Genomic DNA, 16,407 nt, shown 5'->3' on the forward strand with positions numbered 1-16,407 from the left:
TTTAATAAACTTGAGGCACTGGACCCTCTATGATACCTCCTCTCCATACTTTACATTGGCTATTTTGTCTCAAAGAAATTGTTGGCAAGAAAAAGAGATACATAATTTAGTGATGTTTTGCACTTTACCTAAACTATTGTGACATTCGCCTTCAGCCCTTAAAAATTAGAACTGTTCTGTGAATGCTTTTCATGTCCACTGAGAGACTGATCAGCATATTCAGTGGGAGGCTGGTCAAGTCTGAGCATGTCTTTTTACACATACCCATTCTTATATAGTGTCACTTAAAAGAATGTTGATGTTTGCTAAATCCAGACTCTGAATTTAATCCTAGATTCAAAGCATGTGCCTGTATTTAACACCGATTACAACCGGGAGGGGAGGGAGCCCATACCACATCAAGTTTGTGCAACATCGCCCATAAACAAGTAAAATGAAATTTCCCATTCTGCTACTTGAAAGGTTTTTACCAAGGTTTCTTCCATATTCTGCATGGCTTAATTTTTTAATGTCACACAATTAATCTATACTTTCCATTGCAGATGTTTAATGCTATGACAACACTAGGATGAGTTTCAGCATAGGTTATGAGGCAGCAACCTATAAAGGAAACTGGTCCATCAAACCAGAGCATAAAAAGTATATATATGAAATGCTTGTTCTTAAGCTGAAAACAGCTAATGTACATCTTCATGCCACTTTCAGGAACATAGAAGACAGTGCTGAATGTGATATGAGGACTTTCAAAGTTTAAATTGACAAATGGAATTTCTTAAATTTGATGTGCCACACAATCCACAGATGACAACAGAATCTAGTTTTTCCATACAAAATTTATTTCAAGAAAATAACAAATAGCATGTTTCAAAATGGGATGAATGCAGTCGAGTACACGCACATGGACTTGCTGTATAAATCTATATTTCACCTTCATAGAAAGCATACATTTTTACATCTTCACTTTAATACTCTTGATAGACTTTCTGGGGGGAAGTGATCAACAAAAATGTGCAAAAGGCAAACTTGAATTATGGCCTTTGTTTTTTGCAAATGAACCTCACAAAAACCCAAACATGACACCCAGAAGGTTTAATAACATGCACTACATTTACAGTGTACACAAGTGGTTCCCACTGAACTCCATTTCATCTGTAATTCTCACATTCATTGTGTCTGGCACTGAACCCCACTATGCCTAGGCCCTTCATCTTCCTCGTAGGCCTCTCCACTGTATTGTCTGCGTTGGGATTCAAGGTCCATCTCAGTGAGGTCAACCTCTTCCACATCGTCAGTAATCATCAGTTCATCTCTTGGAGGCAGCAGAGATTCCAGCTTTGGAATTGTCTGTAGTGGAAGCCATCCATTTTCTGGGAATTTTACCTTGGAGGAGAAGAAAGAACAAGTCAAAAAAAGTTCTAAATCTCATACAGTTTACAAGGACTACAATCTAAGGATTAAAGCTAAAACTAGTCAACCTACAGTTCTTGGGGGGGGGGGGGGGGGCGTACACACTTACCGTAAACTGAATTATTAGCAGTCCTTTCTCATAGGGTTCCCTATACACAGGCATGCCTTCATTCTGTACACATTTGATGTCATTGTGCTTAATGACTTGACCTAGAATAGAGAAAATGTACATTAACATTTAAACATATCTAAGACCAATTTAAGAGTTTGATATCAGCAGTACAGTAAGGGCCAAGATGAGTATAAACTTAGTAACAATTTTGATTTTCTTAGACCTTTTGTGCCTGCAGATCTGACATCTCAACCTCTAATTTACCTGGAGATGAGCTTATGATGAGTGTTCTGTTATCCAGAGTCCGGATGGTCTTCTTGAACCCACACAAGGCCTCGACTAACTTGATTTCCATTTTCATGATGAGGTCATCTTCCCGCCTTTGGAAAACTGGGTGTTCTTTCTGATCCAAGACAATCATGACATCACCAGGCTCAAGCCCAGGTTCCTGGTCTCCCTCTCCATGGAATGTAATTTTCTGACCATCTTTCATACCTGGCACAGATGCAGTTACTATTGTTAGGACTTGAACTTTACAAATTCAGTATAATTTAAATAACACTACAATACAGTTCAATAAACCAAAGATGTGGTTACATCTTTTGCAATATTTCTTATATATGAATATTATGTAAAGCTGACCACTTTAAAGCATGGTTGGTCATTGTAGTTCAGGTGGGTAGCTACGTCAGCATGTGTAGGCTGCAAAAGATGGTTGGTCATTGTTGATTTTTTTTTTTAATAACTAGTTTTGGAAGTGGGAAAACTATGGACTGCACAACATAAGATTTTTCACTTTCCAGAAATGCATCATCAATACACAAATCAAATCTTAAGTATTTTCTTTGGTAAATTATGGATTATGAAGACTGTTCCCAGTCAAGTGAATTTTGGATTACAACTACACAGGAAGCAGAACGATGCCCACCTTTATCGACGTGAACCTCCAGGATTTTCTTCTTCCGCTCAACTTTGTGGCCATTGCAGTTCTTGCACCGGTCTTTCGCACTGAACCTCTCTCCCTGTCCCTGGCACTCCCCACACATGCTCTGGATCTGCTGGATCATGCCGGGTCCAATCTGTTGCACCTGGATTTGCACACCTCTTCCTTTACAGTTGGAGCACTTCTCCAGGGCGCCCTTCTTGCCTCCATGGCCTAGGGGAAAGGAGCGGACATTGTCAGAGGGGGGGCATTCAGAGAGAGGCGTGAACTTAAAACCAAGTCAAACAGTATGACAAAACCCACCCGACACCGTTCGTTACTACTGATCGTTCCAAATACAGAACTGCACTGATCCAGACACCCCTTTTCATGATTCTATAACGCACGAGAAGTTCTTGGGTGACATTTATTCCTTTAACACCTTAGTCTTCCGTGCCATTAGCGACAGTCTTAACTTAATATTGGGTGGGGGGGGGGGGGGGGGGGGGAGATATTGATCAAACCAGGTTTTCAAAATCCCTTCTTTTGGATGTACAGTGTAGATAAGGGAGCAGGTGGAAGGCCTACCATCACACTTCTCACAGATGACATTCTTCTGGAGGGCGAGTTTTCGTGTTGTGCCGTTGTACATGTCTTCCAGCGACACGCTCAGCTGATGTACCACATTCTTCCCTGCAATTAAGCCAGCAGAGGCAGGTGGGTTATAGGTGGTCCGCTGTGTCCCCACTGTGTCACACAAGCACTAAACAAATCTGAAGCAAGCAAGCTTCAGCAACACTTCACAGAAGAGGAACTGCGTCAGGGTGTTAAACAACATTGTGGCCCGACAATGGTCTTGAAGTGATATAGCGTCTGACTCGGTAATTCCTTGGATGTTTTAATGAATGCAGAAGATAAGTTAATCAATCAATAATGGAAACGACAACTGAGGGTCCCATTTAATCTCCATTTGTACTGATATTTTAACATCACTTTATTAACCCTTACAATTTCTTGAATGATTTTTGCTGTGCTGATGAGCGAGTATCGTTTTTAGCGGACACCTTGCAGCTATTGGTCATCCAAATCTGGCCACCCTGATGTACACAGGTAGCAGTTTGTGGTTTTGCTTCTCCTGGACTCCAGGGATTCTGCATTAATAGTGTCCAGACAATTGTCCAGACTGCACAAAGAAAGATCTCGACTCACCTCTCCTCTCCCTGTGCACTCTTCCTCCCCCCCCAAAAAACATGTTGAAAATGTCCATTGGGGAAGAGAATTCTCCTCCTCCTATTCCTCCTTCCTTAATGGCCTGCTCCCCTCCCTGATCGTACAGATCCCTCTTCTTGGAGTCAGACAGAACTTCATAGGCCTGAGATATAAGTTTGAACTGCGGGGAGAGACAAGGGAGAAAATCCGAGCAAATCAACCTCCGGCTGTTCACGTTTCCAATTGAAGACACAACACAGCGGCGCTAGAACCGAGGGGGAGGAATATAGATTTAAGAGCATGACCCAGACAATATACTGGGATTAAAACAACTACGGAGACAAAGCGAGTTCCTGTCATATTTAAATATTTTATACACGACATCCTGATCTTTTTTTTACAGGTTAGACACGGCTGTCTTGCGGAATTTCTAACCGGGAGTCTTTTACAGGAAGACGCAGCGCTGTTAATTCTGATCGGCTATTTAAAAAAACAACAACAACAACAACAACAACTTGTCGTTTAGGTCCATTAAAACGCCCCGTATTCAAAGAGAGAGGGGATTACTGCTCGGAAACACTCAGATCTAAGGGCTTCCTCCGGCCCGGCTGGCTGCCGCAGTCCAGCTCCTTCCAGAAAGTTCCGCACGTGTTGCGCCGGTTCCGTCTCAACCCCCCCCGCTTCCGGTCCGGTCCGGCCCGGCCACGACACGCACCTTCTCCCCCTCGTTCGGGTTCTTGTCCGGGTGGTACTTCAGGGCCAGCTTTCGGTAAGCCTTCTTGATCTCGTCGGGCGAGGCCTTGGGACTGACGCCCAGCATGTCATAGTAGCCGGTTTCTTTGACCATCTTGCCGAGCCTGAAACGTCAACTGGAGGAGAGAAAGAGAGAGAGAGACACAACCGCGGTCAATGAAAACGATAACCGGCTCCGGAGTGTGGCCACACACCGTCCCTAAGGGCAATAACGACGTTAATAAGACAGAATCACCATTAACAGTAATGCAGCTCTCCCCTTCTCTGCAAAAGCGTATGCACACACGTGTGACTTGTATCTTTCCACTCGTCAAATCCTTGAATACTCTAAATAAAGGTGCATTCTCCGGTCACCCCTTAAGCCGTACCTGCGAGTGCAAAAAGCCAGAGAAAGCGGGTTGGTTTTCTCTCTCCCCCCCGCCCACGCCGCTGTCAGACGCCGGACCGGCTGGCTCGGAAGATGTCTGCCTCCGCTCCTTTTTATAAGCCGCCGCGGTGCAGAACCTTCTGGAGCGCCGAAGCGCCTCCTCTCCGGTGACGCCAGAGAGGCCCAGAAGTTTCGCCCCCTCAGGCGAGAAGTCTAGAAAGCTGCCGCAAGCGTGTGCGTAAGACCCTGCCTGGTCAGCTGCTGCACTGCACTCTAAAAACAGGCCGGGGGGGAAGGGTTTCCAAATATACCCCCAATTCTGGAAGCATGTTTTTTTTTTTTTTTTTAGCCACTGCGGGCTTATTAATAGAAACAGCGAAGTGGAGGGATCACGCCACCCTACCTGTTTAAAATCCTGATCCATGTCGTGAACTGTTATTTTGATATAATGTGTATGCATAATATACCTATTTTATATGCATAAGGTGGTGAGGTTTTTAAGTTAATCGCAGCTCCGAAGACATCATTATAGGATTAATGTAATATGATGTGTTGAGGCTGCTTCATTCCAGGTTTAAGCACAGATTTTAATATAAAGTTCATCGGCTTAATGCCCAGCCCATTCTAATTAGAAATCTTGTTTCTTGCTAATGTGAGCTCTCCTCCCTTGTGGATTTACCTTTAACGAGCCCGTCTGTAATCTCCAACTGCCGACAAAATGATTTATTACTTACGATGGGAGTATTGGTCAGGGCTCTAGATTATTACCTGGAAGGTTAGGTTTAATTCTCAGGCAGGACACGACTGGCAAAGGCCAGGGGAAGAGTTAGTCAGAGGTTAAACCCTCGACTCTTTATGAGAAACTCCCTGGGATTTTTAATGACCACAGAGAGTCAGAACCTCGGTTTTACGTTTCATCCGAAGGACAGCGCCTTTTTACAGTATGGTGTCTCCGTCACTATTCTGGGGCATTAGGACCCACACAGACTTCAGGGTGAGCGCCCCCTGCTGGCACCTCTAACACCTCTCCCGTCAAGGTGGAGATTACTGCCCAGGCTCACACCTGCTGAGCCTCAGTGAGGTGCCAGTTGTGAGTTGAAGGATGATATGGCATTAGCAAATAACAATTATTATCGGTGGTCATAGGTACAAAGTGCTTGTAGCCTCTATACTAAAGCGAGAACACATTGCTGAGTTGTTCTTCTCTCTCCCTGGAAGTCCTCTGAGAGACTCCCGGACTGAAACAGTATGATTATGGGATCAGGGTGCAGTCTCCTGATCTCCCTTTGTCAGTGTCATCCAGGAGACTTCTCATCAGCAGTCAGGTCATATATCAGCCTAGTAATCAGAGGATCCGCTGTGCTCATAAAACATTCAGTTGGGTTTTCTTATTGAATAAGGGTTGTCCTTATTTATGAGGGATCTTGCAAGTACAAATACCATTTTATTTCTGCAAGCACCTCAAAGTGCTGTGCATTAGCATGGACATAGTACACTTAACACACGAACAAGGTTCAGGAGCCCCAGAATGTACCTGGTAGCTCTTCCTCTAAAGTGGTGACCAAAACTGCACACACTGTTCTAAATGAGAAGCGATTGCTTGTGCATCGTATAATTGTAACAGAGCATCCTTTGATTTAGGATCTGTTATTTCAAATAAAAATATAGACCAATTCATATATCTAAGCACTTTATTCCAATGTTTTGTTGCCCTTTTTTATTAATTATTAATATTGTCTCTAGAGGATGTGTCTAGTTCATGTTGATTTAAGTATCAACATAAACACCAAAGTCTTCAAACTCAGTGTTTCCTATTTTGTTTGTATATATTTTTTTAGCTTTTTGTAATACTCTGCAGTTGTGTATATTATTTGCATTTGCATATTTGCATATTTAAGAGAACATCTAACAGTACCCATAGCTCAATCTAAACCAAATATGAAACATACTATTTAATTGATGTAAACATGGACTTGGAAAAATTGAAATAGCCTACAATAACTGGAATGTAAGCTAAATGATATTTTCACATGTGATGTGAGTTTTTATGGAGCAATATTGTTTCTCTTCTGGGTATTGTGGAAGATCCAACTGTTAATGTGGCCTAGGATGATTTGCACATGAAAACTCAATTTCACACACTGAGTAAATAATATAAATAATAATGCTTATACTTATTTAGCACTTTTCTGGACCTTTCTTTACAGTGTTTTACAGGTAATGGGGACTCCCCTCCACCACCACCACCATGTAGCACCCACCAGCCTGCTCACCACACATCAGCGCTCAGTGTGGAGGAGAAGACGTCAGTTCAGAGATGGGGATTATTAGGAGGCCATGGTAAAGGCCAGGAGACAACTTGTCGAGGATGCCAGGGTTACACCCCTACTCTTTTCAAGAAACACCCTGGGATTTTTAATGACCACAGACAGTCAGGACCCCAGCTTTATGTCTCATCTGAAGGACGGCACCTTTTTAAGACTATGGTGTCCCCGTCTCTATACTGGGGCATTAGGACCCACACAGACCACAGGATGAGCGCCCCCTGCTGGCACCACTAACACCTCTTCCAGCAGCAACCTGGCCAACCTGGCCTGGAACTGGCCAGGCTCACACCTGCTGGGCTTCAGTGGGCTGCCAGCTGTGGGTTGCAGGGTTGGGCTGCTTACTATGCACCCTGCTGCCTGACTGTATAAACTGAAGGCTTTAAAGTGGGCTGCAGGGTGAACACGGGGAGAACATACAAACTCCATGCAGACTGTACCCCAGGAATTAAACCAAAGGACCCCACTGTTGAGAGGCTGCAGTGCTAAGCAGTGTGCCACTGTGTCTCTCGGAAGCTTCCACCTGCATGGTAATAAAATAATCAAAGAATACAATTTAAAATATGTCATAAATTTAATTAGAATAATAAATAATTATTTCAGATGTTAATGTATTATTCCAAAAACAAAAATCAAACTCTCAGAAGAAAGACTGATGCTATAAATACACACCCTTACTATTAATAAAAATCCATTTGTAAAACATCAAGTCTTTGTGTTTAGCAACACAAGCAACATTAGCAACAACGATGAGTCACCATACAGAGAGGAGGTGGAGCAACTAGTGGACTGGTGCACAAACAACAACAACCTCTCTCTTCATGTAAACAAAACAAGAGAGATAATCATTGACTTCAGGAGGGCCCACACTGATCACTCCCCACTGCACATCAAGGGCTCCCCTGTGGAGAGTTAGAAGCACCGAGTTCCTTGGTGTACACAGTACAGATGCCCTCTCTCGGTCCCTCAGTACCACCTCCCTAGCCAAGAAAGCACAACAGCATCTCTATTTCCTGCGGTGACTGAGGAGGACAAACCTTCCCCCCACTCTCTACAGAAGCACCATTGAGAGCACCTTGACCAGCAGTGTCACTGTCTGGTTTGGGAATCGCAACGCTTCAGACCGCAAGACCCTGCAGCGAATTGTGGAAACAGCTGGAAAGATCATCGGAGCCTCCCTCCCTTCCGTTTCTGTCACCTGTCACAAGCACTGCTTACCCAGGGCCTCCAGTATAATAGATGACCCCTCCCATAAGCTCTTTGCCCTCCTTACATCTGGGAAAAGATATCGCAGTGTACGGGCCAGGTCCACCAGACTCTGTTACAGCTTCTACCTGCAGGCTGTCAGGCTCCTCAACACCCTGGAATCTACTTGCACCCACCCCAATTCCAGAAACAGGGTTGAAATCCCCCCAGTGTGTTGTGTGTGTTGTATTATGTACTGCCTTGTAATTTGCACTATCTGCACTTTGCACTACTGTATGTGTATCCTGTCTACAGTGTCTATGTCAGTGTCCTGTCTGCCCTGCCTGTTTTTGCAACGTGGACGAGGAGGAACGATGCTTTATATCTGTATCTGGCTGGAATGACGAGTGTAACTTGAACTTGAACTTGTGGACGGCTCCAGCTAGTGGTAGACTCGCATTACTGCACCCTTCGGAGGGCCGGAGGCACCGCGTCCAATTATTCAGGTGGGGAGCTGCGTCAGCACGCGTAGGCTGCAAAGGAACAAGTGACAGCTTTATTCCCCGCTCAAAAGAGAAGAAAGAAAACACAACGTTTCGGCCGAGGAGCCTTCTTCAGGTGTAGCCGACACTGTAGCCAGAATACTCACCTATGTAGTCTAGGTATGTATACCTAGGAAGAAGAAGACCTCACACCTGAAGAAGGCTCCACGGCCGAAACATTGTGTTTTCTTTCTTCTCTTTTCAGCAGGGAATAAACCTGTCACTTGTTCCTTTGCTTCCAATTTGTATCAAGCTGGCGTTCATATCCGGTTCTGACCATTGTGACTACGGCTCAGTCAGAAATTACATTAAATCTTGAATAAATTAGATGGTTGCACATTAAATGGGTAAATTAAGAGTGGTTGTTAATATATGTGGGTTGCACGTTAGTTTTTCGTTTTATGTTCCAGTAATTTCCTGGTATGTTTAAAATTTTATAACAAATTATATGATAATGATGAAGATTTCAGTCACACTCACCGGTTACAGTGCATGACATTTTAACCCTGACCGTAGGGTTAAACATATAAACATTCCTTTATAAACATACATAACATCAAACATAACTTTCTGATGATCTACCAAATATAAAAGTATTTTTGTAACATTTACAATATTAGCTTAAAACAGCAATAATGATTTGTAAAATGGCATTTCGTATGTCTAGTGCGACCTTTTCAAATGAAACTGTATTTCTGTGTTGAAATGATCGGTACTGCCTGAATACAATTCTAATGTGGTGCCAAGACGGAGCTTCAGTTAACATTATATTATAAATAACAGACCATCCAAAAATATATAAAGATGAACATGTCACTCAACTTAAGATATGTATTCCCCCACAACATCGCGTACCTCGTTACATACATCGTAAACTATATTAAATAATCAATTTAACGTTGAATACCTACATGAAATAAGATACCAAACGGAAAAATAACGTATCTCATGATTATAATATAATTCGGAACAAGGTAAGGTTTATTCTATGCTTAAAAGAGAAGAAAGGAAACACAACGTTTCGGCTGTGGAGCCTTCTTCGGGTGCGAGGGGTTCGCATGCTGCCGCAGCTACCTACTTAAACAATTTGATCATATAATTATGTATTTTGAACGACTGATGGATATTTAACATCAGCGATTTCTGTAATGCAACTGTTTTCAGTGTGATTAGTGTTTGACGCGTGGGGGGACCGCGCGCGCGGCAGGGGAGGCGCGAGGGGGCGGCTGGGAACGGACGGAGAATTTAAAATCCCGCTCGGAACGTGCGACGGAGCCCGAAGCTGTGGTTTCTCGATCAAATATGCAAGTACATTCAGGGAAATACACGACTTCTTCTGCTTCTTCTTCTTCTTCTTCCTCTTCTTCTTCTTCTTTAACCGACGGCAGTTCTGGCTGGCGAGGACTGAAAATGATGAAGAGTTTGAGAAACAGGGGGCGCCCAGCTCGTAACGGCCCAGCAAAACCCAGCCTGTCCACCCCCCGGTTCCCCGAGCCCTGCCGGTTTAAGGGACACTGCCGTGTAAAACGCGCTTGACCGGCATGGAAGAAGCCCTTTCACGGCCACACGGAGGACAGGACATGAGCAGCACACAAGGGGTGAGATGGCACAATCCCCAGAGGCAGGTGTCCTCTTTTTATCATTTCACAACGTCGAGCTCGGTGGCAGGAACGGGGGAGAAGTGTCGTTTCCCTTGCGCTACTCTCATTCATATGATGGGATATTAAGAGACGTTTTGTAACACAGAGGTTTTATTATTATTCCACCAAGGTTCTTCATGGATGTCCTTAAATTGGCCAATGGCATTTTTAGGGTTAGATGGTTTAACGGCCATTAGATGGTTTGTCTATTATATCGACTGTGTTGCATGGCATACCTTAAACGGCTTTGTGTGCTATAGATTCATATGTATATTCTTGGCATTTTTACAAGACAGTAGTGGACATAGAAAGTGTTCCAGCTTTAGTGCTTGTTTTCTACCAAAAACTGGTAGAGGGTAACCCGTACAAACACGTTGGACAGCAGGTCCCTCAAACCAAGTCTTGGCTGCGAGAGACGACGCGCAGACCGTTTTGAATGACGACACATCGTTCGGATGACGTCACCGCACCGTGTCGGGGCAGCTGGTTGACTTTACAAAGATTGAGTGTTTTGATTTAATTACGGTCGCCAATCAGCGCTTAGCAATAGTTGTTTTAGAATCCGATGATGCAAATATCTCGAAAAACACCGAACAGTCAATAGAACACTTTCAGCAGAGAAACGCGTGCAAACATCATCATTTCTCAGCGGGGTGGCAGACATCTTGAAATGCTTTTTGCTTGAGTTCAGTCGACATTTTACCACTGAGCTGATCCGGTACCGCCTCTTTTTTGCCGCGAATCACACCCAAAAACTCCCGCTGCAGTATGCAGGCCTCGCGAGGTGAGAAAAAAGAGCACGGTGGAGTCGGACAAGTCAATAATACAATATTGAGTATTTTTTATGTAGAATAGTAGGTCTATATAACTGCATGTGCATACGATTTTATTGTAGACATGTATAGGCCTTATGTGTGTAGTGGCTAGGGAAATTTCTAGCATTTTATAAAAGCACGTTATATTATTTTAAGTGGTATAGATCTGCGATTTCACAGTATTTAAATATGGAAGATAAGAGCAGACACATATTATGAGTTTGTTAGTTTCCTTAATTGGAATTGGAAAACTTTTGGCTTCAAAATAAATCAAAATCTTTGGTGAAAATAAAGTATTTCCAATACTCAAAGTCAATAATTAGGTTGTATTATTGCCATTTATTTAAGAAACTGTAAATAATCTTTTAAATAATAATAACATTTTAAGAATATGGCCTACCAAATAAAAAATGTAGTTTTTAATAGGGCAGATACTACACAAAAAGTGTACTGTGCTATTAAGATCATTATTGTGAATTGGGAGTTATAGAAGTTACTGTATTAATGTATTTTTCTATTTTTATCCTATAGATATATTTTACTGTAGTTTTTACATCTGTGAATTGAACCTTTCAGGTCAGAGAGTCGGACAGATTCCTCTGATCTCTGGAGAAGCACTTCGATATACAGGTACAGTAGCTATGATAAACTACATTGGTCTAGGAATATGTTCAAGCTTAAGTGCTTTTTGAATATGAATTTACAGTATGTTTCATTTTCATAATATTTAAATTAAATTATGTGAATGTTGTATTATTGTTGCTTTTCATTAATGACATAAATAAAAATCCAGTTCACTAGTTCACTGTAGTTAATGAGTGATCATGGAAAACAGAGAAGGAGATGCTGTTTTACTGTTCGACTGACCCTCTTTTTTTACAGGCGTAAACAATAATAATAGGCGTGAATTATTGGTATTGTCAAGGGCACAACTGTTATTTTTAAAACCCATTTCTTATTTAAAATTGTCATACTTTTTTTCAGGTGATGCACTAATGTACCACCTCCCTGCACCAAACTCCAGTCAATATGAAAGCCCAGCTGCAGGTAAGGTGAACAGGCAGTTATTTACAAAGCTACCAGGGACATACAACTGTTGGTTAAGTGTAACCTAGATAGCCTAGGTAATGCACTGTTTCCCAAATTATGTGAGTGTAATTCTATATAAAAGAAATAAACTTCTCAATCATATTTTCTCTCCTATTGATAATTCAGATGAAAGACTAATCATGTTTAAAATTAATTTAATATTTAAATATATGTTTTTTGTTCAGATGCCAAGGCACTATGTTAGTTTTCTATCACACTATACTACAATAGTATTACACCTCATAAAATGTATGTACATTAACACATCTCATAGAACTGAACAACTCTTTTTTGCCTTTAATTTAGTAAGAGAGCCATTGCAGAATGAAAAGAACCCTATAACAGTTTTGATTATTTAGATTTCTTATGAAAATATTTTAAATAATGAATAACTGTGTGTTGCTGGTCAAAGTGGATATCACAAAATCTATGTTCAACTGCATACTGTAGCATTCTTCAGAACCCATATCAGCCCACAAGTAAGTTACTGAAGAGCAGCAAATGTATTTTTACCATCTGAAAAGTACAGGAAGATATGGACTGTATATGTTTAGGTATGCCATGTGTAGGAGATGACAATGGTTAAGTTCTTGGACTTGGACTTAAAGTCAATGGACTTCTTTCTCACCCCTTAAAGAATATATATTTCGTAAGGAACTGTTTATCTACATTTAGTTAATTGATTTTTTAGATCTGGACATATATCAGCGCAGTGCAGCACAAAATGGAAACTTGGGTCTTCAATATTACAGCTTTACAGGTATGAAATGTTTAATTAAGGATTAAATGCCATTCCATGATGATTGTTCACATTTGTTTGTTATTTTATGTGGTACCATGTTGTGTCCTTTTGTCGTTTGTCCTTTTGTCTGAAAATCCTATAAACAAATTTAACATATATGCCTTTACTGTATATCATAGTTGTTGGCATTGCAATGAAGATGAGCTTTAAATGTGCAAATTATTGTTTTGTGTTATGTGTACATGTGACTTTACAATATAATTTAAAAATGTTTGGTTTTAGTTGAAGTCACACTTGCATTTTCCTTGGAATTTGAGTAAAGGCTCATGATTTGGTTGTTTGTACTTCTCTTTCAGGCCAGGGTAGCAATGGCATTCCTGTATTTCACAATGCTAGCTCCTATCAGCAGCAAGTAACATGGAGAGGTAAGTCATGTTTCAGACAGAATGCTTCTCCATGTTTATCTTACACAGGCTTTATATATTTCCTTCCTAGAACAGTGTATTTGAAAGGTAGAACTGTGAGAAGGATAATATGTTTTCTGAGTTCAAGAATAATGTTTTCTTTCCAGAGAATAATAATTTAGCTTATGAAACCAATAACACAATTAACCTTTGTGTGTTGGAACAAGAATACAGTGCATCTTGTTTCATTGGAACCAATTCACTGTTTTTATGTATAAAATCAAGACCTGTCAATTTAAGTTTCTGTAATGTTTTACTCTAAAAGCAAAGTGCTGTAATTGTACTTTAAACTCAATAGGCCATCTTGAGATAAATACTTCATAATACAGATAGTTCGTAATTTGAACTCTAATGAATGTTCAAATTCTTTTTTAGAATATGGAGCACGTAACTATGGGTACTATCAAAATGTGCCATCATGGACCAGCTGGCTTCCTTCAACATACACATACTATAGCAATGAAAGTGCTTCTCAGCCCTATGGAAATCAGTTCCAGCCAGCTCTGAACTCTGTTCAATACCAAGGAAATGGAACCTGCTATTCTACAGGCAACAATTACCAGAGCTCTTATGCTTATAGCAGTGGATACCCTGTGCCTCTGATAAACTCTTATCATCTGGGACACCAGCTGTCTAGACCCAGCAACACTGTCTTAACTTATCAAAACCTAAATGATCATATCCAGCCCAGACTCCAAGAAAGAAAACCCTCACAGATAAGCCCCACGGTACCTATCTCAAATAAGAAAAAACCCTACATGGATCCTACATCAGTCGATAACTACAAACCTCAGGCCTTTGACATGATTGTCAATAGTTTAGAAAGGGAAATAGAAATTCTGTCCAAGAAGCCTCTTTTACCTGACAAAGTGAAGAGGATTGATACAGTATCTGCAGCAAAACCTCATTTTGTTGGTACTGAGAAGGAAATCTCAGTCACTCCCATACTTCAGGAAGAGAAACAGAACTTAACCCAGATCTTGGCTCACAGGTGTGACATTTCTGAACAGAGGGACAGCCAGGGAATCAGTCAAGGCCATGAAGAAAATTCCCAGGAGCAGATTAATTCCAGCATCATGACTTTGGATGATGGTTTGTGTTGTTCTCAGAGCCCTGAGATTAGTTGTAAGGAAGAAATAGAAGGACTCCAACGGGATGCTGACTTGGGATGTGGGGACATCAAGGCTGCAGCCAAGAAGACTGTAAATAATATCACATCCCTTGGTCTTCCAGAAGATCTCCTCTCTGCAAATTATGACTGCTCCATTGTATCAGCTATGATCTCTACAATGAATTATTTTTATAACATTAATGCTTCTGATGTCCCCAGTGACACAGATGATAGCCTAAAACAATACTTTACACATCAGAGGAAGAGAAGGAGGGATGATTATGAAGAGAGACTACTATCAAACACCTCAAACCTTTCTAAAAACTCTAGAAATGATATGCAGACAACTCTGATTAACACCATAAAGACAGAAACACAAAGGCATCCTCATGGAATAACAGAAAAACATGGACCTCCAAAAATCCAAAACATATACCGCAAGACATTAAAGAGAAAAGGGGCATTTTCAGAAACTGGATTTTTGGCAAAAAGAGCTAAGTTTGGAGATCATGCAGCTCTCCGGGCTTTCAAAAAATTGTGCTGGCGTCAAATGTAACTCAAGAACATTATGAAAGTGAAGTTTTATTATATATTTTATGGGTATTTCTTAATAAGTAATTTAAATTTTAATTCAGTTGATATACATAAATATTTAGAACTACCAATATAAAGATTTGTTCTTAATGTACACGAAAATGGGTTTACACACTTTGTATGACATTTTAATAAACCATTTAATTTCAATAAGTGCTGCTTTTTAAGATTTTGGTATGTTATGTTTTGTAATTTTAATCTATTGAGAAACATGAGATGGTAACGCAGGATAATCTATCAATAAAGTATCATATGTCTTGTAAATCTGTTAAACCTAATTCATGTTTCTGAAGTAACGCAAGTGTTTAGAAAATAATTTCTGAGTATCATTTAACTTGAAAGTATTTTATGAGAGTCAACATCTTATGGATGAAGGAACTTTGTATAACATTGCTTTTATCTTGCATTTTTAAAGAAAGCTCACAATGTTATCTATCAGTGATTCCTTTGAGAGAAACTAGAAAGGTAATAAGATGGCTATTTCCAAAACGTATATGTTCTGTATGTAACAATTGGGCAACTACAACTAAATATATTCAGTATATTACAGAAATGAATAATAAAATCATAAAAACATTATTTTTAGTATACCACCAATACAAGTGTATCTAAACAACACATGTACTAGGTGTGGATAAAACACCTACTGTACCTTCTACTTTACCTAGAAAGGTTGCCAAGCATATACATGATTTTTTTCTTTGTTATTACACTTAGTTAAGAGAAGGATTTTCAAAGCATTTTGCTCCAGTATGAAGATGCCATTCTATTTGTTGTTATATGTGTGGAAAACAAAAATTGAAAGGTTTTACCTAAATATAAAAATATAAACAGTCCTACACTTTGATAAGTCTGCTCCTGATAATAAAAAAAATAATTTCCTTCTAGTATTTGGGCAGTCTGTATTAGCATTTGCTTCAGCTAAGACGTATAAAGGAACCAACACGTGATGTGAAAATCTAAAAAGCTAAATACAAAGATGTGAATTCCGTTAGATTACATGAGTTGACTTCAGCTGTGTAAAACATTTCATTCTTCTTGGAGACTGTAGTAAATTTGCATGTGAAAAAGCTTTGGGCTCATTAAGATGCTTTGCATGTTTTCAAATTAAAAAGAGAAAAACATGAAAAA

General features: G+C 40.5%; 2 protein-coding genes across 3 annotated transcripts; one reads left to right on the top strand and one right to left on the bottom strand.

Annotated features, from left to right (window-relative positions):
* Positions 1-815: 815 nt before the first annotated feature.
* dnaja (DnaJ heat shock protein family (Hsp40) member A) lies at positions 816-4,930 on the bottom strand. The gene is made up of 8 exons (XM_088641619.1): positions 4,772-4,930; positions 4,366-4,519; positions 3,651-3,831; positions 3,030-3,134; positions 2,448-2,675; positions 1,784-2,014; positions 1,517-1,617; positions 816-1,380 (listed from the first exon to the last, which is right to left on the bottom strand). The coding sequence occupies exons 2-8, from the start codon at positions 4,495-4,497 to the stop codon at positions 1,165-1,167; spliced, it is 1,194 nt and encodes a 397-aa protein (XP_088497745.1). The 5' UTR covers positions 4,498-4,519; positions 4,772-4,930; the 3' UTR covers positions 816-1,164.
* A 5,120-nt stretch (positions 4,931-10,050) lies between these two features.
* On the top strand, positions 10,051-15,429 carry LOC148659420 (uncharacterized). Of its 2 annotated transcripts, none has more exons than XM_088641623.1 (6): positions 10,051-10,419; positions 11,853-11,906; positions 12,261-12,323; positions 13,057-13,125; positions 13,464-13,532; positions 13,947-15,429. In XM_088641623.1, exons 3-6 carry the CDS (start codon positions 12,272-12,274, stop codon positions 15,236-15,238), a joined length of 1,482 nt encoding a protein of 493 aa, XP_088497749.1. In that variant the 5' UTR covers positions 10,051-10,419; positions 11,853-11,906; positions 12,261-12,271; the 3' UTR covers positions 15,239-15,429. The 2 variants fall into 2 exon arrangements, with proteins under 2 accessions (XP_088497749.1, XP_088497748.1); XM_088641622.1 differs by lacking the exon at positions 10,051-10,419 and adding an exon at positions 10,904-11,245.
* The last annotated feature ends 978 nt before the right edge of the window (positions 15,430-16,407 follow it).

This window comes from Lepisosteus platostomus, chromosome 7, assembly GCF_059453375.1.
Source record: "Lepisosteus platostomus isolate fLepPlt1 chromosome 7, fLepPlt1.hap1, whole genome shotgun sequence".
NCBI classification, from domain to species: Eukaryota; Metazoa; Chordata; class Actinopteri; order Semionotiformes; family Lepisosteidae; genus Lepisosteus; species Lepisosteus platostomus.